Source organism: Oreochromis aureus, linkage group 12 (genome assembly GCF_013358895.1).
Source record: "Oreochromis aureus strain Israel breed Guangdong linkage group 12, ZZ_aureus, whole genome shotgun sequence".
NCBI lineage: Eukaryota > Metazoa > Chordata > Actinopteri > Cichliformes > Cichlidae > Oreochromis > Oreochromis aureus.
Window position 1 is genome coordinate 5,975,122 of NC_052953.1, and position 25,284 is coordinate 6,000,405.

The 25,284-nt window shown below is 39.1% G+C and overlaps 1 protein-coding gene and 1 long non-coding RNA gene across 3 annotated transcripts in view; one reads left to right on the top strand and one right to left on the bottom strand.

The window, feature by feature from the left end:
* Positions 1-1,366: 1,366 nt before the first annotated feature.
* On the bottom strand, positions 1,367-3,780 carry LOC120443016. The gene is made up of 3 exons (XR_005615067.1): positions 3,644-3,780; positions 1,898-1,981; positions 1,367-1,499 (listed from the first exon to the last, which is right to left on the bottom strand). It is a non-coding gene; the product is annotated as an uncharacterized LOC120443016 (long non-coding RNA).
* Positions 3,781-13,831: 10,051 nt separating this feature from the next.
* sh2d3cb (SH2 domain containing 3Cb) overlaps positions 13,832-25,284 on the top strand; it is a 75,633-nt gene continuing 64,180 nt past the window's right edge. Inside the window, exons 1-2 of one of the 2 annotated variants that reach the window (XM_031734836.2) lie at positions 13,832-13,949; positions 21,505-22,240. In XM_031734836.2, coding sequence (XP_031590696.1) covers positions 13,931-13,949; positions 21,505-22,240 — 755 coding nt within the window. In that variant the 5' untranslated portion in view covers positions 13,832-13,930. Of the gene's footprint in view, positions 13,950-21,504; positions 22,241-22,902; positions 23,037-25,284 lie in introns of those variants that run through there. The other variant, XM_031734837.2, reaches the window with a different exon arrangement.

The following is a 25,284-nucleotide window of genomic DNA, read 5'->3' on the forward strand; positions in this document are numbered from 1 at the left end:
TGACAAGACAGTCCTCATGTTCTTGTGAAGAGAAAAAGCTTCTTTTAAAAAAAATCCTTACTTATGATTGAGACCTTGTTAGAACAAGGGTGGGAAGCACACCTCTCGGTGAATGATTTATCGGTTTTGGTCTTTCATATCACACTGAAAGAGATTATGTGCTGCAGAAATATCTTTTTAATTCAGCAGCAACTCACGAGCCCTCATTTGTCTCTACACGAATAGAGAAACCCTTTCAGTAGTGCGTGAATCTTGTCGGGAAATGATTTCTAAGCAGTGGGATGAACTCCAAACGCACACATGAACACAGGAGGGAAAATTCACATCCTCTGTAGCCTACTTCTTGGTGATAAGTCTTCTATTTTAGGCAGTTGTTAAGACAGGTAGTTTCACCTGGGAATTACGAGAAAGCCACAGAGTGGTGATAAATCACAGCCGTAGTGATGTGCTCAGCAAATGAAGCACAGAGGGAGAGCGGGTGAAATTAGCAGCAGAATGAGTCTCCTCCAGCCTCCAGAAGCTAAAAACAAAGGCGACATGTAAAGCAGCTCTCGAGGAAAGCGGCAAACTGGGCACAGACTGCAGTGAGATGAAAATAGTGACAAACTGTTCACGTCGCAGGATGGTTACCCATCCTCTCCCCTTGTGATTTTTAAAAACAAGGCCTGCACTGCGGCTCTTGTTAACAGTAAACAGTCCTGGTTGCCTGGCAGGAAAAATACCCCAGCGTTCATCAGTCAGAGGCAAATATCTGAGACGGCAACGGCGAAAAAGAGCGGCTCATCAATATTTCAGCACACGCGATAACAAAAAGGAGGCCACTGCCTTTATGCTGACATTTCTGTGTCATTATTCACAACGAGATCTCTGTTCATTAATGCTTCAGGGTATGTATGCAAGAGGGCTGACAGGCAGGGACAAAAAACCCACAGAGAAGCTTCTGGTTCATAGTCTTGTTACACAAGATGCAAAACTACTCATGCAGAAATAAAATAAACAGGGTAAAGGGCTTTCTAAAGCACAGAAAGTGCCACAAGTGCTTCACTGCAGACATGAAGGACATAAGCAAGAAGAAGAAGTGCGTATTAATCCACCGCTGAAAGAAGTCCTCAGCTAACGCACCACGTCTGAGTCAAATTTGATAAAAACATGAAGTGAGCTGCTGTTTGAGGAGTCTAAAAAATCAAACTACAGTACCCTGTAATTGTTTCACCATTTTTGGGAAGCCAAGTACTTTTAGAAGTTACTTTCCTTGGTGGGTAATGTCACAGATTATTTTACAGTGGACGTCATTTGAATATAACCAGTGCACACCGGTCGCATGGCAGCCAGTTTCATTTATTTCAGCCTTCTCCTTTTATGCTTTACTTTCCTCGATGGCTCTGTCTGCCAGTCTCTTCCAGGTAATCAGTGGGTGGAGCTGACCTCGTTAAGGATGCCTCACACCTGAGCAGTTTGGGCGTAGTGTAGTGTAGCTCTGGCAGAAGCTCTTCCACAGGCTGACTGACGACAAACCTTTGTGTTATTGTTTTACATGGATGCTCTCACTCATACTCTGCATACTTACTGACTTGCTGGCAGACTGTTATTTGCTTTCCTTACTTTAATGAAAATAAAACACTAAACATCTTCCTAAGAGTACATGTGGCCTCCTCTATGCCGGTGACTAATAAATAACTTTATTAAAACCAATACTGAAACTGCACAAGGACAATTTAAAAGTAAACACGTTACCCTGTCCTGTTTTTCTACACAATAATGATCTTCAGTGCACTATAAAGAGCCACAGCTGTCTGTACTGTAGCAGGGTGAGAGGATTTACCAGTGCTGAGAAAAAAAGAGACATAATTCACATCACATTTAAAAAAGATCGTACATAAAAGATGGATGTAGTCACCTTGAGGTTGCCCACCGGTTAGTGAAGTCTCATTATGAATCCTCGAGCTGAGCGTCTCGCTGCTACTAACTTCATGTTTTGAAACTGAGAAAAAAAAAAAAAGTTAAAAACTGATACAAAAGCGAGCCAGTCTCCACAGACAAGCATAAAAATGCCCAACTTTATGGCAGGAATGACCAAGTCAAGTTTATTTATATAGCACATTTTAGACAACAAAATATACACTATATAAGCGATTCACTAAAACATCAATAGATATAAACTAAAAAAATCAAATAAAACAAGTGAATTAAGGCTGTGATTGCATAATAAAAGCCAGGGTATTGAGAACATTAACACATTAACCATGTGTACAGCCGGGTTATTCATGTCATGTAATTATACTGTAAACAATAAATGCTTCGTAACTACAAATGAGATCACAGGTCTTGTGCTGCTGGTTAGTCCAAAATTACAGGCTGAGAAAATTCAGCCTGCTACAGTTGAACTGTTTGAATCAGAGGAACGTGCTCCCGCCTCCTGCTTTGGCTAATGTTCTTGCAGCATCCTTGCATATCAGCTGAAAGAGAAGAATCCAAATGCAAATGTAGTTTTAAAGGCTGTGTGCTTGACTTTACATAACATGAGACATGAGGAGTAGATGTCGAATCTGTCCTAGAACGAGGCTCTTTCCACTCAGTGATCCCTTCTGATTGATCGAGATCTGATTCTGTGTTTCATTCAGAATTACTTTAGTTGACTGCCACAGGAAAGTGTCGTGCATTTAATTAATGTGCAGTGATTTAGCATTGAGCACAGTGAAAAAAAACCCATCATAAATTAGCAAGCTTACAGCTCAGCGGGCCAGATGGTGTCATTAGATGAGGGACACATTTTAATTTGATCAACCAGATGTCCTCATATTCTCCATGTTTATTTGCGGTAAAGAGACCTTGACAAAATCATGTCAGACGTCATTTTTCTTTGCTGACAGATGGCGCAGCCAGGAAAGTCCTTCAGCAGCCGCTCAATTCTTTCAGGGACACTTTCGAGAAGACTCTCCTGTGATTTCACTTCATGATCCCACAATGTTTTAAATTGATTGTAGACCTGGAACACAACTCTGATGTACTTTTTAAATTGATTAATGCCTCCCCCAAAATGCTAACACAACAAGTTGTCAATCAAAAGGTAGGCATGATCCTAAGCAAATCCTGCTTCATCTTTGTTTTACTCTAAATGGGAGAACAATTTGTGAAAGGAACAACTTGCTTTTTAAAATAATATTTGAAACCAGAAGTTCTAATATCTGGAGGGTTTTTGGAGTAGAGCTGCCACTCCTGCATATCAAAAGGAGCCAGATGAAGTGGTTTGGGCATCTGGTTCGGAGGCCACCGAGGGATTTTCTGGGCACACCCAAAAGGGAAGAGACCCTTGGGTAGACCCAGAACCTGGTGGAAAAGCCTGGAAACACCTCGGGATCCCCCAGGAGGAACTGAAAAGTCTGGAATACCCTGGTTAGCCTGCTGCTAGCATGACCAAATGTTAGATAAGCAGAAAAGAATAGAAGGATAGAAGTCATATATACAGTGAGAAATAAGCTAATTTTCCCACTAACTTCCATACAGTTGGATTTTTTATGAAATTCAGATACTGTATATAAACAATGGCATAGACATAAGTTATGCTGCCAATGTTTGCAGCTTGGATGGCAAGCTAATGCTAATTATTGCTAAATAAAAAATTAATAAAATACATTTCACTCACCAAAACAAGCAAGCTGCATTATTTGTTAAATATTTGCATTAATATGCTCAAAATGGCCCCAATAGCACACATACGGTCAAGAGGTCCAGTTTGGTGAGTTCAGCCTGCTCCTAGGTTTAAGTCACTTAACAAAAAACAAAAACAGTTGTTAGGAAGGGAAACTTACCAAGGCTGTGACGGCCTTAAAGTTGAACTGCAACATTTATTCAGGAGGAGCCTTGTTGAAAGGAAGCACCCCCTGCTGGCTGCTGGCAAGAATGCAGGTTTAAAGCACTTTCTCTTGGCCTCCAGTTTTCAGACTGTCCAAATTAACTAATATGTTTTATTTGTTTCTGATTGACATACTTTTTAAACTAAACTGTTAAAAAAGATACATATAAAATATAACCAAGCTTTGATGGTCTGACAATGTCATGGTAATGTATGCTTACATACATATGCACAAAATTTTAAGGCTGGGGAGTTATAATCTTAATCTTAAATTAATTTTAAGATTTTTAAGATAATGATTATTGCAAACAAAAGGCTGAAGATACCTGAACGCTGGTCTCTAACGTTTTATCGACCCATCCATCCACCCCTCCTCCCCACTCTGATTTGAGGCACTATAACGAGAGCTCTCAGAGGACGATGTTGCTCAAACATAAATATGTCTTTTTGGGCCCTTTCTGCTGATGTTGCCAGTTGAGATCAATTAGCAGTAAAACTGTTACCAAGTTACAGCCTTTATATCACAAATATGTTCCAAGTTTGTTTGTTTTTTTTATTGTAAGATGAGAAAAACTTGGATTTGCTTTGGTCGTGTCTCCGCATCTGACCGAAAGACTGACGTCCTTTTTGAGAGTGAACACGTTAGCTTAAAGCTTGACATTATTTAAAGTGAAAACAGTGTTAAGCTGACAGTAGATTTCATTTTTTTCGGAGCAAATAGAACAGAAAGTGAACTGAACTGATTCACAACTCATCCAGGATTACACCCTGACCGTGTCTAAGCCTCAGAGAAGTCCTAAACTGATGTGGAAACAAACAGAATTTCATTTTTTAAGGACAAATGAAACTTTATTAGTGGTAGATAAAAAAGGGGATGTTTATTTTCGCCCCATGCAGACAGTAATCCTATTTTGAGAACACACACAACTCCAAACTGATCCTGGGTCAATGAAACTGCTTTCAGATGCAGATACTCCCGAGTCATGCTGCTTCTCACGTTGATTTCATAAAAGACAGAATATTTTACCACGGCTCTGTAAATCCAAAATCTGTAAATCTGACTGCAAACCTGCAAGTTGTATTCTTTTATGCTGGTCTTTATTGTTTCACTGATCCTTATTTTACCTAAAGCTCCCCTCTCTCTAACTCTCTGAGCAACTTTATGCTTTTACTTCACTATATTAATTCAAGTATTAATGATTTTTGCATACAAAATATATACTTTTTTCCCCATATCCTTTAACCATGATACCAGCGAAACAGAGCATTCAAGATCTCCAAAGAGTGCAGCGTGCTTTCAGGAAGCTCAGAGAAACCAACAGAGATCAAGATTTAAAGAGAGATATTAATTTAGTATTTTTTCACATTTCAGATATTATTCTGGGTAATTAATCGACTGCAGTTATAAATCTGGTGCATTACAAAAAAGTTTTTGCATATATTCTATATCCTAGAAAGAAAGCTGGATATACTTTCAGTATATTTATTGTAGAAAAAGAGCCACAAAAACACTGTAAAATAAAATGGCTCAATATAGAAAATTATTTAAATGATCTAAATAATCTAAAAATGAAGCAAAATGTCTCATTGGATAAAAACATGCTTGTGATGGCTGCACTTACAGCCACACAGTGGTAATATTAGTGTAGAGGCTTATACATAACACTGCTTTGATGTTTGTCTTTCTTTAAATATACCCATATGGAAAAGATATATATAAATCTTATAAAGTTTGTATCTGTCTTGTGTGAAACTTGTATGAAAAGCATATAAGAGTGAAAACAGATATAAGATCCCTTGAAAAATTATATAAATGAAACTTGTGTGTTTTGGATACTTACTAAAACAATATATGAAAGTAATGAGAGAGTGACCACTTTCATGAGTAAATCATAAAAGTTTTTACTATTTTGTTTTCCATATGGGTAGGAATTAATTTACAGGACAATGAATAACTGGTTTTGGTTTAGAATTAATTCTCTTCTCACATAACACTGTATTCTAAAATAAGTGTGAACATTTTAGTTTACACTGTTATGTATGATTCAATCTCTTCGTTTTCTGAGTTACCTCAGCTGCAGCTGCTCCAGTCCCTTGATTGAGGAGCCAAGAGGTGGAAAAGGGGCGGAGCAAGCCTATATGGAGAGCAGCAAATTGGCTCATACCATAACTCGGGATCATAGGGGGGAATTGGAGTTCGTTATGTTAGTTTCAGTTAGATTTTGTGTGTCTTACCCCTGTTTGTGTTTTTGTGGGCTGATCAGCCACTATTTAAGTTTTTCCTTTGGCTCGTTTGGTTAGGTCAGTTTGTTTGAGTTATCAGTGTTGTTTGTTGTCAATTTTGAGTAGAGTTCTGTTATTTTGACCTCTTTTTATGGGCCCAAGTTTTAGATTTTTTGTATGATTTAACCAACTATGTTTTTGGGTTAAATAGAAAAACCTTTTTTGGACTTTAACCTGTGCCTGAGTTTCCTTTGCTGCTCGGTCCATCACAATGCTGTAAATATAATGGCAATAATGAGTCCAAAAATAAACAAATAAATAAAACAAAATACTTACTGATCTGTTTGTTGGCTCTGTAAAATAAACCAAAATTTCTCTTTGTGTTTGGTATGTGCAGTGGTGTAAGGGCAGCAAACAGTGCGGGGTATTTAAAATAAAATAACTCGTAGACGTGAGAGGTCTGAGGAGTTTCTCTTTGAAATTGAAGAAGTTTGAAGAGTCATGAAAGTTTCCTGTAAGTGTCCTTGTAGTCATTTTCTAAGCTGTAAGCCAGGTCAAAGTTCTCTTGAGAAAATTTTAAAAACATTACAAGAATTTGTTTGAGCTGGTTATTCTCTTGGATGCCAAAGATTTGTGAAAGGACCATCGGAGAGAGAAAAAAAACAACACTTCAGATATATTTGAAGTGAATTCTTCTGGTCTTACTCAGTTAGGATTCTAAATGCAGTAACGGGTGTGAGTACCATCGCTTCCTCTGGCAGTGAATTAACTGGGAAGTGGAGATCTGTACTTCAGTGAAGTTTAGAGACCCTGAAATTCAAGATGAAAACAAGATATGGACAAACTGCACAAGAGCACAAATTAAACAGAAAGACTCTTATCAATACTTGGAAACTAAACCGCTTCCTTCCTTATAATAAGAGCTTCTGTTAAAACTGTGAAGTACATGCTGCTGCTCATAAAGACATGAAAACAGTCACCAGTGACCTCGAGTTCCCTCTCGCTGCTGTTTGAGGACTTATGCTGCCACCTAGTGGCTAAGACCAGAAACATGAAGAACACGAAGGCCACAGCAGCAGTCAGTCAGCAACGAACTTAGGCTTTTTTGGGTGAAGAGTATCTCTATCCTCTATCACTCACCTCTAACCTACGATATCCTAGAAAGAAAGAAGGATTTACTTACAATATATTTATTGTAGAAAAAGATCCACAAAAGCAAAATAAAGTAAAATAAAGTGTCTCAATATAGAAAATTATGTAAATTCTCTAAATATCTAAATAAATATCTAAATCCTCTAACACAATCACAGCTTAGGCAAGTTTGGCTCGTTTGCAAGTTCAAGAAACTTTTTCACTCAGCACTCAGTGTAAGATGAGATTGTGGGCGTGATAGCAGAAAAATGTTGAGGTGGACCGTTTTGCGGTGATGGATGGGTTTTTTTCACACATGTAAATTTGCACGTTGAAGTGTTTGCTGTTCAGGAAGTTGTCTCATACAGAAACGACCTACTGCCCTACTTAGTCTCTTTCTGCTGTACCTGCACGGTGGCAGTTGTTGTTTTGCTGCATTTCAGCAAATACACTTACTGTCAGCTGTGAGAGTACTTTGATTTGCTGTTTTCATACAGTAACATGTCTTCCTTGGTACAGCCTTTGTTTGTCTGTGCTTACTCAATGTTTAGATGACATAACAGCTGGTGTATGCAGCAGACAGAAAGTCACAGCTGGCAGCTGGGACAGAACAAAACACAGTTCAGGCCCAGTAACAGACCAGTCTGTGTGTGAAACGAGCTTTTATTCCTCGAAAATGTCTCACAAACCTCAGTCTGTGTCAGCAGCAGTGTGTAAACGTAGAACAGAACCGATTAAAGGAAGTTTGGATATCAGTGGTCCTTAGCCAAAATGCTTTCAGAATAAATGTTATCAAACTTTAGAAATTATGAGTCACTGAAACCAGAAATGACGCTTAAAATGGCTGATGGTTTGTTGGTTTTCATGACGTGTTTGTCGGTCAATTCTAAGATTAAAGTTCCTAACTGAAACCAGAAATGAGTGAAATATTTTTTAGTAGGTGCTCATTTTCTGATGGCCAGTCTCTCAAAACTATCAACCACTTGAGCTTTTGAGCTCTACTCTGACCTGGGCTTTTCTTTTAGTGGGAAATCTGTAATCCTACAAGGTAAAGTTAGACATTTAAAAAAAAACATATTAAAATATGGGTGGCACGATGGTTAGCACTGTTGCCTCACAGCAAGGAAGTCATGAGTTCTATTCCATCAGGCCAGGTCTTTCTGTGTGGAGTTTGTATGCTCTCCCCGTGTTTGTGTGGTTCCGGCTTCCTCCCAAAGTCCAAAGACATGTAGTTAGTGGGGATAGGTTATCTGGAAACTCTAAGTTGCCCATAGTTGCGACACATTGGTGCCTCCCACCCTAAGACAGCTGGGATAGGCTCCACCGTACCCCACAACCCTGAAAAGGATAAGCAAAGGCAAATGGATGGACATTAAAATATATATTTTAATGTACACTGCTCAAAACAATTAAAATACCATTTTTTAAACAGAGTATATATTAAGACATTTAAACCTCTGGGACATAGATCTGGTCCACTGAGTACCAGTAGTACAGAAGTTAATTAGTTTCAGTTGCTTTGGTGTTTATGGAATCAACAGCAGGTTCAGTGGAGGGGCAACAATGAGACAACCCCTGAAACAGGAATGGTTTTGTTGGTGACAGCTGCTGACATTTTTCCCTGCTCATCTTTTTTTGACTCTTTTTCAGTAGTTTTGCATTGGGCTGTTGAGACCTGGACCCTGCAGAGGGTGCACAGGTAGCTCACCTCCTCCACAATGACACATCAACACATGTCATTACCAGAAGGTCTGCTGTGTGTCCCAGTACAGGTTTAAGAGCATGCAGGAGATTCCAGGAGATAGTCGGTTAATGTAAGAGAGCTGGACAGGGCCATAGAAGGTCCTTAACCCATTAGCAGGACCGGTATCTGCTCCTTCAAGCAAGCAGGAACAGGATGAGCACTGCCAGAGTTACAAAGATGATCTCCAGCAGGACACTGACGTGAATGTGTCTGACCTAACAGTCAGAAACAGACTTTGTCAAAGTGGCCTGAGAACTGAATGTCCTTTAGTGGAACCTGTGATTACTTCCTGGCTCTATGGAGCCAGATTGGCATTTACCAGAGCATTTCAGAAGTGGCAAATCCACCACTGGCACCCTGTACTTTTCACAGATGAGAGCAGGTTGACTCTGACCATGTGCGACAGACGTGAAAAGGTCAGAAGAGGGTGGGGAGAACATTATGTTACCTGTGACATCATTTGACATGATGAGAGAGATAGCCTCTATTAGTCTAACCTGGATTCAGGTTAGGCGAGCGTTACGGGCCAATCACCACCGATTTCAAAGCTATACCACCGATGTCAAACGGTGGTGGTCCAATGCCCGTCTGGGACAACATATCCATGGAGGGGTGCACAGATCTCTACAGGCAGGTCAGCGGCACCCCGACCGCCATTAGGTATCAAGATGAAATCCTAGGACTCATTGTCAGACCCTACGCTAGTCCTGGGTTCCTTGGTTACATGACAATGCACAGCATATGCAGGCAGTTCCTGGAGGATGAAGAAATTGATACCACTGACCAACCCGTAATGCTCGCCTAACCTGAATCCAATAGGACACCTCTGGGACATTATGCTTTGTCCATGGGTGGCTGCCAGGTTGCGCCTCAGACTGTCCAGGAGCTCAGTGATGTCCCGGTCCAGATCTGAGGGGAGATCCTCAAAGAAACAATCCTTGGTCTCATAGGGAACATTCCCCAACGCTGTTAAGCATGCATACGAGCATGTGGGGGACGTGCAAACTACTATTTTGCCAAAATGGACTAGCTGGCTGCATTATTTTTTCACTTTGATTTTCAGGGCGTCTTTGAATTCAACTCTCTGTAGGTTTATTCTGAACACATCATGCTGTCCATAGCAGTACAGACATCCAGAATGCCGTTTGTTCCCATTAGATCTGAAGGGTTTTCAAAGCGTGCCTTTTTTTTTTTTTAACAGACTATATATTTGATTTACTGTTCCTCAGAATTTGAAGTGAAATTTGAAGTGTCTTTCCTCTTTCGTGCCATGTATCATTGAATAAATTAGTTTGGTTGTAGAGACATCTGTAAACAGACACGCTGCCAAGTGATGAAACAAACTGACATCATGTCATAATATTCTGGGTAATTGATGAAACTGCAACGAGGGGATCTGGCTTTGCCGGATTCAAAATAAAGTCGATCTATTTGTGGTTGAATAGCCTCTGTGTAACTGCTTTCCTTTTTCAGATTTTTAGATTGTTACATAGTGAAGAGAGGTAAAAGATGTGTGATGTAGATGTGTGTAAACGACCACCAGTCAGCTGTTTTAACTGTCGTATTTGGATTCAGGAAATCAAAATCCATTAGAAACAGCCCACACTGAAGCAGACACGTTTGAAAAATCTATGGCCACCATCACCAGATGTCGTAACCTCTTCATGTCACGTCCGGTGTGGCAGACGTGTGGAATTGAAGATAGGACCTAAAATGCGGCAGCTCTGGTGCAGGTGAGTATTTATTGAACCGGAGTAGATACAAACAATAGAGGCGGGTGATCGTGAAACTGGAAAACCTAAACTGGGCAAACTAACAAAACAAACCAGAAACGTAGGTGCAGGGAGACACAGGAAAATCCACAGGAAGACGGACGGAGAGACGCAGGGAGACTGAGGGGAACAACACAGACGAACCAGCAACGAGGACGGGTGAACACACACTATAAATACACACCAGTAATCAGGGGATGGGAAACAGGAGGGAAACACACCTGGGAAACATAACAGCTGACGGGGCAGGGGAAACGTAAACAGAATGCGCTGACATAAGACAGAGACCTTCAAAGTAAAACAGGAAACCCATGCACGTAATGACACAGACTCAGAGACGCGGACTAAACACAGAGACCTACTACACTAAGGGGATGCACAAGCAGGGAAGACACCAAACAGAGGGAACACCACTAAACCCTAGGAAACCCAAAACAACAGTCATAATATAAACCATCAAAAGTAAAAGTACAGAACCAAAAACACTGGGTCACCGACCCAGGACCATGACACTTCAGCTCCAAACTCAGCCAGGATTTCAATTTCTTGCGGCTCAAGTACTAAATTGTTATTATTATTAGTTTGTGTTGACTTGTGTGGATAATTAAATGTTAGATAATTCAGTGTGATGGCTTTTATAACAGAGCAATCTCCATAATGAGATGTCCATAATGAAAACTGAAATTTGTTAAATGTAATGAAAAGTCTATTGTGCATTCTTTTTCATTTTCCTTTGTGTTTGTCTCCTCGCAGTCACCCTTCTATTGCCACTAATCTCTAACTGGGATTATTCAGTGGGAACTTTTAACTGGTTTCTCTGAGTCCTGCAGCCTGAGGGGTTTTCCTTGTGTCTCCTTCCAAGTAATGGTTTAGAGACACTGCTTGTCCTCTGAGAGCATTACTACAAAGCCTTCTGTGCATTTTAAAATAATTTTCTGTTCTGTTTTTTATTTAAACCAAGTGTGATGCATTGATCTTCTGATGCTGTGCTCACATCAGGTGCTTTGGGCCCAGCTGATTCAGTTCCCCAAAGTGGTTTAAAGCTGTGCACGTCCTTAGAAACCTTCAGTCCAGCTATGAGTTGACTCCCAGTCCCTTCTTTGTCAGAATAAAAACTGGACTTTAGACTCTTTAACCTCATCTCAACAGTTCAGGATACTTTGTAAAAATGCTACCATGGAAACGAATTGCAGTTTTTTCTCAGAATACATAAACAGCTGTCACGTCAGCCGCTTACAGTAAAGTTCCCAACAGAAGCTCCGCCTTTAAAGAGTCTCCTTTTTCATTTAGATTTTTTTTTCTAAGAAACCAGTCATGGCCACACTAATGGTCCTTGACAAATAAAGAATAAAACTAAATCCCATTGTTGCTTAGTGTGGGAAGCTTGAGGCACATACATATTTCTTGGAGCCTGATTAAAATGAAAACTACCTGAGAATCATTTGAATGCTGGAATTAACATAGCTGATGGCACTTATCTGCTTCAGTCTGATTGCTGACCTGGAAATAAAGCGGAATCTGAAATATTTCATCATTTCAGAAAATCTTGTGCTCCTACCGCCTCTGACTAGTCTTCGGCTTTGCATGAATGAAGGACTGATGTCTGATATGGTCACAGAGTTTTGAACGTCAGTGAGTGGAAGTGGTTAAAAAAAAAAGTTACATGACAAAAAGGTGCAGATGAATGTAAAATCCTTTCAGTTGGTGTTGGGATTTTGCTTCACCAGGAAATGTTGGCAGGAAATGTTGCAAGATGCTGACAGCTCTGTGCCTCCACCTACTGAGCCTGTAAACAGACGAACGTCCCCGTGCTGTGCTTACATGTTTTCCTTTCCCATGATTCGTGTCTGTTAAAGAGGAATGTTCGGTGCTATAACAGCTTGAAAAAAAGCAATGAGAATATGAGCAGACAGCAACACTTGCTTGCATGTTCTTTAATATTCTGTAATATTTTCTGCACTATACTTGTCTATAATTGTAACTTTTATTTAAATACATTTTCATATAAAGTAATCATGTTAAATTATATATATATAATTTACTTTAACAATTCAATTCCACCATCAGGCTGGGGTCTTTCTGTTTGCTTGTCCTCCCCGTGTTTGCGTGGGTTCTCTCCGGGAACAAAGTAGGAAACCCCCCCAAAAAGGTTATTGTGAATAATGTTTTAAAAATGGGGATATGATTTTTTTTCTTTTGCCTTCTGCAGTTGGGTCATGCTAGAAAAGGATTTTGAATCACTCCTTTTAGAAATGTTTAACATGCAGGGCGTTTCAGGGGAGTTTGGACGCCACCCAGTGATTTTAAGAACTGAAACAGGAAGTGAAACTATTTAAATTGGCAGTGTTTGCTTTAAAAAGACTTTTAAAAAATTGGTTTAAATGAGACTTTTTAGGCTTTGACTTGGTATGGTGTACAGCAGAAACATGCCAAACACTCTGCCAAGCCAACAGGACTATGTTACTTGAAGAATGCATTATTTTATTGATCATCAGAGTCTCTTTTTTTCTACTTTTGATCAAAAATCTGACTGTATGGATAAAGCTTATGATGCAGATGTAATGAAAGAAGAAAAGCAAGAAAATAAAAATAAGTATATTAAAACACACACACAGTAGATACCGATGGATACTGTAAACATACACGTTTGATTATGGCAGACACACATAATCAAACATTATATAGTTTGCTAAAAGGCAACAACAGACAAGAGATGATTTATTTGTATATAGTCCCCACGTCTTGAATATATCTTTAAATTCATAACTGCTGCTAATGTTTCTTGTGTATAGATTATAGAGATACCAAAAAAAGAGGGTTCAGCTACCACTGTGTACCTACTAGTGTCTGAATTTATTCACATAAATTATATTTAAAGTAAAAATATATAATTTTCTTCTAGGAACCACAGTGTGAGTTCCTGTTTGTTGATATGTTGGTTGGGTAGTGACTTAGTGAGAAAACAGTCATTTGCTGTTGCATCTCACACTTCCAGTGTAAAGTGACGATATGATTTGTCATCTGATTGCTACAAGACAGCATAGCGAAAACTTGAAATGTTACCCCCAGCTTCCGCTGCGTTCACAAGACAGGAAGTAGATTCATTCTGTTGAGTAAAGAGCATGGTGCTGGAAAGACGTGGAGGACACTGTTTTTAAAGAGTGCTTTACATGTAATCAGGAAACCCACACACTCCACCAGTGAGCCATGAGCAAACGGAAACTGAGTAAGTTATGTTTTATTTTTTTGACAGGGAATTATTTGGAAGAATATATATAATCACAGTACCTGTCATCTGTCGCTCTAAAGGATCCAGTGAAGGTAAATCAAATCCGTCAGTGAGAGGAACACCTGATGGTGGACGGAACTTTCTCTGATTTTAGGCTGATTTTAAAGACTGTTTAAAGTTTTACATTTTGGTGTAAAATACTAAAAAGAAAAGGTAGTGACAGCAGAATTCACACAAAGCATTAAAGTAAAAAAAAATCTTTGCTCTGAAATCCAGTAATATATTTTTCCAAAGTTTAGATCGTCCACAGGTCACAAGATAAAACTGGTTGGGCATGATATGAATTAAAGTTGTGCTTCTGTTCTATACAAAGCTTAAAACCTCAGTTTCAGGATTGAAACAGTCATTTTCCAACATTTTTGTTGGATGACTTATCATCTTACAACATTACAGATCTACTAACAAGGAAGTTTAAATTTAGGATGTAACTATAAGTTAAAGGTGTAATCCTTCTAAGTAATAGTACAAAAGTTGTGGCATCAAACCAGCCTGTGTCTCTCTGCCGGGCACGCAGCTTTTTCTGAGATAAATCTACAAATTTCATGTGACATGTTGTAAATAGATATTTGGGATCTTGATCATCCATTCGTCCATTCTCTTCCTCTTATCCTTATCAGGGTCATGGGGGGATCTCAGTTCAGTTCAGTTCAACTTTCTTTATATAACTCCAAATCACAACAACAGTTGCCTCAGTGTGGTTTATATGGTAAGATGAGGACCATACGATAAAACAGAGGAATACCCAGCAACCTTATGAGCAGGACCTTTGGCGACAGTAGGAAGGAAAAACTCCCTTTTAACAGGAAGAAGCCTCCGGCAGGACCAAACTCAGGGAGGGGCGGGGTCATCTGCCGCTACCAGTTGGGGTGAGAGGAGGAAGACAGGGCAAAAGACATGCTGTGGAAGAGAGACAGAGATTAATAACAAGTAATAATTAAATGCAGAGAGGTGTATAAACACATAGTCAGTGAAAAAGAAATGTATTATGGAAATCCCCCAGCAGCCTTTAACTATTGCAGCATAACTAAGGGAGGATTCAGGGTCACCTGATCCAGCAGTAAACTGTATGCTTTAGCAAAAAAAGAAAAAGTCTGATCTTAAAAGTAGAGATGTGTCTGTCTCCCGAATCCAAGCTGGGAGCTGGTTCTATAGAAGAGGCCTGAAAACTGAAGGCTCTGCCTCCCATTCTATTTTTAAATATTGTACGAACCACAAGTAAGCCTGCAGTCTGAGAGCGAAGTGCTCTAATGGGGTGATATGGTACGATGAGGTCTTTGCTATAAGATGGAGCCTGACTATTCACAATCTTGTATGTGAGGAACCGGATTTTAACTTTAATTTTGGATTTAACAGGGAGCCAATGAAGGGAAGCAATACATGAGAAATATGATCTGTTTCTAGTCCCTGTCAGGACTCTTGCTGCAGCATTCTGGAGCAACTTTGAGGGTTTCAAGACATCCTGATAATAACAAATTACAGCAGTCCAGCCTGGAAGTAGGAAGTAAGCCTAATAAGCCATTTGAAGACATTCATTTTTTAAAATGTTTTACACACAGGTGATAAATTACCATTAAATGTTCTAAACTGTGTTGTAGAAAAGTCCAGTGACTGTGTATCTGCAATGGAAGTTGCAGAAACTGGAAACACTCTCCATGTTTAATTTGTTTGTGACGGCCGTTTTTCACTAAATGCGATCGGGTGAGAATTTGTGTATTAAAGTAGTTATCAGTGTTGTTTTTGCAAAGCAGATCTTGATCTCAGTCAGACTTCCTGACACAAAACTATTTACTGCTGCCTTGCCACTTCTGCTTACTCCTTCTATCACTGCGGCTGGTGCTGCACATTTTACTGTAATCGATAGTTCAAACACCTCCCCCTCTGCTGTGGTCTTCTGTTTATTCTTTTAGCTACCTAAATTCTGTTGTTGTCTTTAACAGTTCTGCCATTTTTGGTGTTCACTGGTGTTCAGTTCACTTTCTTTGCTTTTTTGTCTGTCGCTTGCACAACTTTTTCATATGTTTGACTGATTGCTGTTGCCATCTTATTTTTCCAAAGCCCGAAGTAACAGTTACATGCAAAGGTAAAGCTATCAGCTGAACTTGCAGACTTCTGAAATATGCCATATGATGAAAGCCAAAAGAATTTTAAACAATTCATTAAATTTGTAACCAGATAATGTTTATTGTATGTTTTTTAAATTATGTTTTTAATCAGATTGGAATATCACAGCAGCCAAATGACGAAAGCAGCGTCTCAAATTTGTTTTTGAGTCTGGTCTCCTAAAAACAACCTGCAACCTGTCCTAGCAGACTCAGACTGACACAGTCACTCTCTGACTGACTTTCTAATAACTACCTTCTTATTTGTAAGTGCAAACAGATTGCCTAGGCATGGCAATCAATCTGACTCAGCACCCAGTTTGTGTCTTTGCAGTCAGAGGTTCTCCTTTTATTCAGCTGGTTGTATTCATGTTATATTCCTATATAAAGCAAGGCTGCAAACGCCTTTGTCATGTTACAGTTAAATGATATCCTGCAGCAGCTACGTCACTGTTTGTGGAGGAATTTCTGAATCTCTTTTTCAGATCTTTGAGCTTCTGGCTGGATTATGAAAGTAGGTTTCTGGGTATGTGGATGGCAACATATATGTGATCTTCACTCATTTATCATACTTACTTGCCACATTTTCACAAAGCAATTTCATGCAATTGCTAACTTTCAATCTAAAAATAAGAGTAGACTAACTCAGTTTTGATGCACCAAAGTGAGACTGAAGTGAGTGATCGCAGTCCTTCGAAGCAACCATTTCAAAAGCGAGTAGGGAACTTGTTTATTGCACAAAGTTACAGTAATTTTAGTCAGACCGCAGTCTTCCACCACAGTTTTCCTTGGTGTGACTTTAGCACTGAAAAGAAATGTTACTTCGAATCAACTTTAACAATTACCATCATTTTGTTACAGCTCAGTTAATTTGTTTTACTAAGACTGTAATTTAATATAAACCTTTGACTTGAAGTACAGATTCTCATATTTGACAAATTGTTTGTGTTGATTATTTTCATGGTAAGTTATTTTTAATTTTAGGTACAGTGAAATAAACAGTGTTAACCCAGAAATCCCATTTTTCTGTTGCAACAGTCAAGTGCAATGCAACACTTTTTCAGTGTAGAAGCATTTTTAAAATTAAGCAATCTCTAGTGGTTTTATGTAAAAGCATATAAATAAAATGAGCTCAGGTGGCCACTTTTAGATCGGGCACAATCCTTATTTACCTATATAAGTTCAGTCACCAGTAGACTCGAACCCCAGTGTACTTAAGTCTGCTGGAGACAAAATGAATGAAAACCATCAATTATCTGAACTGCTAGAGGCTGAGAGGCTCACACCGACTCATTCATACCTTAGATTAATTCAGAATCACCATTTAACCCAACATGCATGTCTTTGGGCTGCAGCAGGAAGCTGGAGCATCGGGAGAGAACACACGACACTAAAGAAGTGCCCCGAAACAGGAACCTCCTCCTGTGAGGTGACATTGCGACCCACACCATGACATGATAAAATACATCTTGTTTAACATCTGTTGATATCAGTCACAAATATTTGAGCATTGAAAATCCCCCCAAAAACTTAGTGTAACTTATCACAGGCTACATTTGTAAATATTATAATATGGAACTGTAACAAAGCGGAGGAAGTAATCTAAAGCAAATATATTTGAAACTGTCTTGTATGTATGGTACATAAGACATGAATAATATTACTATATATTAACTTTTAGTAGAGCTGAAGTAGAAAAGTAGTAGTAGAAACACAGAGACAGTGGTATTAGACCAGTCTGGTAAAAGAGGCTGATGTAAGTTTATTTGTGCAAGCCCATAAATGAATGTGCTCTATTGATGCTCGTTCCTGCGTGTCTGCTGTTGCTTTGTCCACTGTTCCACTTACAAACATCTTTTTGCTCCATTGTAAACGAAGCATAGACGCGCCTTTGTGCTGTTTGAAGGAACAGCGGCCCGGCTGAGCGCACAGAGCTGAGCTAAGAAAAGACAGCGAATTCCTGCTGACAGGACAACAGGCCTCTGTGCATCTCTTCTTCTGCTGCTTGACTTGGTAGCTGTCTTAAAACAACTGATTTTCACCCATGAGGCAGCCTGAGGACATTTATTCAGTCTGTGAAAACAAATCAGCTTCAGGCTTCGGCACAACAACAGCCTCCAATGGAGCTCAGTTGAGTAGTTTTAAAAAGTTAAAATTTTAAAGTCACGTTGTTGCTTTTAGTGTCATGTTGTCCTTTGACATTTACAGAAATAGCTTAGGATCATAAATGCTGAAGTGAATCTGCCTGCTGTACAAAAACATTCATTTTGGCACATCGTGGCACTATTTTTTAAAACAGAAATTGGCAAAGGACCTAGCTGCACATTTTGTAAAATCTCCTTGTCTGCTGTTATAATTTGGCACTATATAAATAAATCAGATCTGAGTTAACTGTAGATCATTTTTCCTCAGCTCTTCAGCGTAATTGTATCTCAAAGAAAGTGAAACAAGTTTAAAAACAGAATGAACTCAACGCCTAACAAGTCCTTTGGGATTTTTTAATATTTCCACAAGCAAACAAATACAATTGCTACCAAAATAAAACAGGAAGTGCATGTCAGAGAGACAAAGCACGCATTGACAACAAACAGAGGGAGACAAAGGGAATGAAAAACAGTCCAGGTAGCAGGCATGCACAGTCGGGCCTGGTCTGGGCTACTTTTGGTACGTACGGTTTAGTTATGGCACCATCAGGTGTTCTGTGGGTATAAAGCAGGTTAGGCATGGGTTATAGAAAGTACTATGTGGGCCAGATGTGCCCCAGATGTCACAACTGATCTGACCTCCGGCTCAAGGTTCAATGTGGTTCATAGAAAACCGCAGATGTGGGCCATATCTAGGCCAAATGTTCATTTCTCTCTGAGATGAGACAGGACAGCACTAAAAAACACAGAGAAGGGGATGAATTAAGTAAAAACAGGAAGCAAAACTCACCATAAACTTAACAAAAGCCAACAGCATAGTAAGGAATAAATGACACAGAGGGAAATGCCCACATCTGTTTTTTGGAAAGAGAGGTGGTTTTTAAGTTTAAGTTTAACTTAAGTCTGTTCAGTGGGATGTGCTCTGAAATATGACAGGCAAGAAAGATCATTTTTCTCATTGTTATGGTCATGGAAATCGATTAAGAACAATGTGGAAGTGACACATGCTGGCTCAAGTGTAAAAGATAACATCTACCCTCCATCAACCCCATCTTTGTATCTCTCTCCGAATCATGAGTCCATGTTTAGCTGCTGATTTAAATACAGTCAGTGCCTCCAGAGCCTAATTCGTCCTTTGGGAAAACACTTGAACACTGGTGAAAGTTCAGAAGCTTCACCTCATAAGAGAGAAACAAGAGTCCGACGACATTCCTCAAATGCCTCCAACGCAAAGAAAACATGTTGGTTTGCAGCTGTAGGTCTAAATAGGGACATAATGGCTCTGCACTGATGCTTATGTGTGTTTAAAATGTGAATGTTCATGTCACTAAGGGGCTAACCCAAATTAAAAAGATGACCCTGTGCAGGGATCAACCAGTGCATCACTGCAAAACGAGCCAGATTAAAATCATTTTGTCGCTTTTAAACTTGATGAATTTGGGGTTTTTCAGTTTTTAGCACACAGGTTGTGTTTTCCTGTTTTTCTATTTTTTAGAAGATAAAAGATGACAAAGAAATTGATTGAAATCACTCAGCAAGCAAAACAGTTGAGAAACTCTCTGACTAAATACCTAAAGTCAGAGAATATAAAGACATCATGAACTAAAAAACAATTTAAAAAAAACCTGCATGTTCATGTTTCTAAAACACGTCCGATAAACAAGCTTGAAATCACAGACTGTATACAAAAGATGGATGCTACCATGATGTCCTTTCTTTTTTGAGCTCTTATTTTGAAGATAACTTTAAACACAGTCTCACAGTATTTTAAAAGGATTCCAGGAATAATCTGACTAACAATGTCACCTGGTATGAGTTACGAATCATCTCAAGATTTTACTGAGTAAACTTCTATTAGCAAATAACAAATCTGTCAAAAATAAAACAAACATGTGGGTATATAAAGTCTGTGGTTCTGACACAAGCCTATCACTGTTCCTAAAAAGGTGTCATGCTTTGTTTCCTTTATATATATGGTTAGGTTTATATATGGTTTATATATATGGTTTAGGCCCTACAAAGGCACTACTAATTACTTGGTTAGGGTTAGAAAAACGTGGTTTTTCTGAGGTTTGGTTCAAAATATGAGGTTACAGGTCGACTATTGCATTTGAATGTGATGCCAAGACCTTGTTACTATTGCAATTTGTGACGTGCTGAGAGTGAGAATGAGCCCTACTGTGGCAAATGCTGCACAAAACCTTTGGACAGAAATGTGAGACAGCAGCAGCTTTGAGAAAACATCTGTATATGACACAACAGGGAGGAAACAGCTGGCATTTTAGGTCACTGCCAGGTGTTTTTTTTAATTTTTTTTTTTTTTTTAAATAAAACCAGACCTCATACAGGGATCTGACAAGGAAGCCAAAATCACTGTACACTCTATACCCTGCTTACCCGTCTATTTCACTCTAAATGGGACTAACATTTACAAAATGAACATCAAGTTTTATTAAAGAGGACTTTAAGCTGGGTCAGTACAGTGGTTAGCTCTGTTCCTTTTCAGGAAATCTGGATGGGGACTTTCTGATTAGAGTTTTCATGTTTTCCCCGTTTTTGCGTGGGCTTTCTACAGGTACTCCAGCTTCCTCCTACAGTCCAAAGACATAATGAGTAGGGTTAGTTTGGTGATTTTAAATTGGCTGTTGCTCTGTGTTAGCCCTGTAATAGCTGGGATAGGCTCCAGCCTCCCTGTGTCACTGATAAGGATAACCGGAAGAGAATGGGTGGATGGAGGACTTTAAACGGGCAATTAAGACCATAAAGTCACCAGCAAAGTGTATACTGATGTCATAGATTAAATCAGAAGAGGCTAAATTTCTCATAGTCTTCTATACATTCAGACATGCTTTTGCAACCAAAGGAGTCACCCCCTGTTGGCCATTCGGAAGACTGAAAGCACTTCATTATTCAGAGCCAAAAGCTAAATCCATCATTTATATACTCTAAGCTGCCATCATACAATCCGTGTCATTCATAACCAGTTTTATTTTTTCATATCTTTTAGTTAAAACATTTTCCAACCCTGCAGTTCTGTTGACACATCAATATCCATGAAAGTCTGAACCAGAAGCAAAGCAATTTATACACTTTTGACTCAATGAAGGGCTGAAAGTTTTCAAAGAATGTATTTTGCTTGATTGATTTTTGCAAGTGTTCTCCATCTGCGTAATTTCAAAATCCCTTTATTAACGTTTTTGCACTTTAAAAAAAATGTAAACCCCTTTTTAACTAACTCTTCTTCTCCAGATTTAAAACTGTTCGGGAGCCTCTCCAACCTCTCCTTCCGCCGCTCAACGGGGAAGAAGAGCACCAAAGAGCCCCTGGAGTGTGATGGGAACCTTTCCGGGGGCAAATCTGCAGGGATGGGCAACCAGTCGGTGGACGACATGGAGTCCTGCCTCCACAGCTCCACCTACGCCCGATCCTGTGAGATGTACACACATGTGGGGACTGTGCCTCGCAATGACAAGCAGAAGAAGAGCTTCAAGGGGCTGAAGGAGAAGAAGGCCAAGACAGAGGAGGAGGAGGAGGAGGAGAAAGGGATGAGCGAGAGGCAGGGCAATTTGAAGGCGGGAGAGCATGTCCGGGACTCGCCCCTGCTTGGTGCTCTGACAAGCCTTAGTGTGAACAATATGGAAAAGCCTCAGCCAGCTTCTGCGTTGGCCCGGTCACTGCCAGTGACACCGACATCCAGCCGGACTTCACCTTTGACCTCAGAATCTGACAGCTGTGATCCTGCTGTGGAACCTTTAACCAGCAGTGAGGCATTAAAGAGCAAGAATGATTTAGAAATAGCCAGAGAGCTTTCAGTTAAGAGCCACAAGGCCACTTCGAACCAGGATCTGTATGTGCCGATGGATCCTATAGCTGAAACAGCCCACAGCCACCTGGACCCCCAAACAGAGAGACCGCGAGGCGTCACACGTACACAGGAAACCACCACAACCGTGAAAAGCTCACAGGAAGTGGAGTATGCTGACAAGTGAGATGTTTATTTATTTTTCTCTCAGAAGATGCAGGTCAGAAGTACACATCCTGATTGTTATTCAGGCAGTCAATTCATATCAGTAGAAAAACGTTTTTACTTAGAAACATAAGAAAAACAGACTGAAAATTCACAAAAGTGTCTTTGTGAGAAAAACTATTAGTAGAAAATAATAATAATCACGAGAGTTTGAAAAAAGGTCATGTTTCATGACCTGACACCCAGCTGCTTTTTAGCGGAAATAAATTTAATATTGACTTGACCTGAAATAAATCAGTCACTTAATCGATCTATTGGTCTATTAAATTATCTATTAAAAATAAAAAGATATAAATATTAAAAATAAAACATAAAAATTAAATCTACTTATATTAAAATAAAAAATAATATAAAATGCACAACACTCTATAAGCTCGAGTCACTGAATCAAATAATGCTGGATAAAAATATTTAAAATGAATAGATCTAAAAATGTAAATACAATGAAATAATAGAAAATATAGTCTGTAACAGAAGAGACAATAAAAGTAACTCTGTGGTAAAATAATAACTAATTAATTATTGAAAAGAAACTAAGTAACATTATGACACTCTCTAAAAAATAAAACTCTCAAATATTCAACACATGAAGATTAAAATGCACTGTGAAAGTGGCTGTCGCTGCGGACATGCGCAGTAGCACCGCTCCCACTCACCGCGGCTATCAGTCAGCTGGGCAAAGCCGTGAGGACTGACCTCGGGACAAGATGTGTGAAGTTGGGGACTTAAAGTTAAGCGGTGCGAGGAGGGAAAGGTGAGAAAACCGCATCCGCTATTAACTCTTTATTCACTGATAACACAGAGGCAGGCTGTGAGATCAGGGTTTGTGTTTCTTTAATATGAACACACACAAACTGAGTTTTTTTCTGAAACAGAGAGACAGTCAGAGAAAACTATCTGTCACGATCATCTGTTAATCTGCTTCAGTTTCAGCTCCGAGGCTTTGATATTTTTATCCCTTCGATCGCTTTTTTTTTCGTTTGAAGTATATTTTTAAAGGCGGAAATAGAGGCGTGTTTTTGGTTAGTTTGGTGCCATAAAACCTGAAACGAGGATCAGTAAAACATTTACTAGCTACAAGTCGACTTTGAAGTGAGTGGGCTTGCTGGCTCTGGACCGGTCTGTTAGTTACATAAGCGGAGGAATTTGATCCTGCGCTGCTTCACTCTGAATAGTGATAAGACTTCTTTGGCAGAGATGCAGCAGCAGGTTTAACTTCGTCTCTTTTCCACCTGACTTGTATGTCCCGCTGCATGCTGTCACAGTTTCGCGACCTTGTGTCAGTCGCTTAGTGCTGGCTTCAAGGAAAAGCATCCAAATTATAAAAGAAATGAATGAATCTCATACAAATAAAAGGCTATGGAATTACTTAAATGTTATGGCCCTGCAGGTAAAAGTCTTAATCAAGCTGAAGTAAATGATCAGGTCTTCAAATGTGGGTAAAAACCTGAATTAAAGTTTATAAATCAGAAAATAAAGCACAGACAGTAAAAAACACTTAAGATTACTTTGGCATGTCTTTATTTCCCCAAATGAAAGTCAAAAATTAAATTTTTTTTCTAGACTAAGGAAACGTCACAAACTCTGTGACAAATTCTGGTGTGTAGCATGAAATTGAATTTTTTGGTAATTGTTTTTTCCAGTAGATATTGTCCTGTTATTCCTATTAACATTATGCTGTAATTAAGAATTTAGTTTGTAAAAACTAAAATCATCAGAATTTGACTTTAAGTTAGTTTTCGTTTGCAAAGATCTGTTTCAAGCTTCTAAATGTCACCAAACATTTGAGTAAAACAGTGAAGTGACGGTGTGATTCATGTAGATGTAGTAATATCTGATACCAGTGAATTACTGGAAAAATAAAGCTCAGAGTTGAAAAAAATTTACAAAGTCAGAGTCGCAAAAGTGCTCAAAAAATTGAACAAAATATCGATACATCCAAAATCTCAACTTCATATACAGTTCATCTGACAGCTGTGATAACAGGCCTGCTAATTATCACCAGCCTGATCATTTGATTTGAACTCGCTTAACCTGCGAATTCAATTCAGAGAATTCAAGAGGTTAACGAAGGCCAACAAGAGTGAAAGTAAAAGGAAATGTGTCTGTATCTGTAAAACAACAACCTCTGAAATGATGAGAATGATGAATATTTGGTTGTTTTACTTAAAAATCGTCTTATGTTGTTTCATTATGAAGTCTTATTGTTAGCATTTTGGCTCCTGTCATTTTATTTATTAATGTTTTGGAGACAGAAATAACCATATCTGAAGGAAGAGGTGTTTGTCTTTATTCATAGACTGTATGTGTGCATCACACAGAAGACAAGTACCTATCAACTAGTGCTAAGAATATCAGTCACCAGCACTGACGCTAACACATCTCAGATGTTTTGTAGCAGACAGAAAGTTGTATTATTGGTCAGATAATTCTATTAAAAACTCTCCAAAAAGCACAAACTACACAGACACAGTGAGTCATGTTCAGAAAGTCCAGTTAGGGGCGACGAGCACCCGTTCTTTCAAACTCAAAGCTTTAGGAGAAAGAAGATCTCCCAACCAAAAAACTTCTGTATCTGTTTAAAAAACTAACAGCAAACGGCTTTAAGACTCACATCAGCCTCGAAGGAAAGCTTTTAGTTTTATTATCGACTTTCAGTAGCAGAATCAGAGGAAATGGTGTCCCGTAGCTGTCAGGGAAAAAGGTTCAGAGTGGATTTCTGGATAAACAGAGACGACTTTTAAACGTCCAGCCTCCCATTAACAGTGTGTTTCTTTTAACTACTGGTGCAGTGCCTGTTCTGGGTAAGTGTAGCCCCAACTTACAGATTTTCCCTGACTGTGCAGTTAATTGGAAGTTGCTGGTTTGAAAAGAAGAACGCTGTATGGTCACACTTGTTGAATGTGCATGTAGTGAAAACATAACTGAATGACTTAAGCTGTTTGTCACAGGAAACCAAAGACTAACATTTTTTTAAATGCCTGTTTGTCTTTTTGAGAACT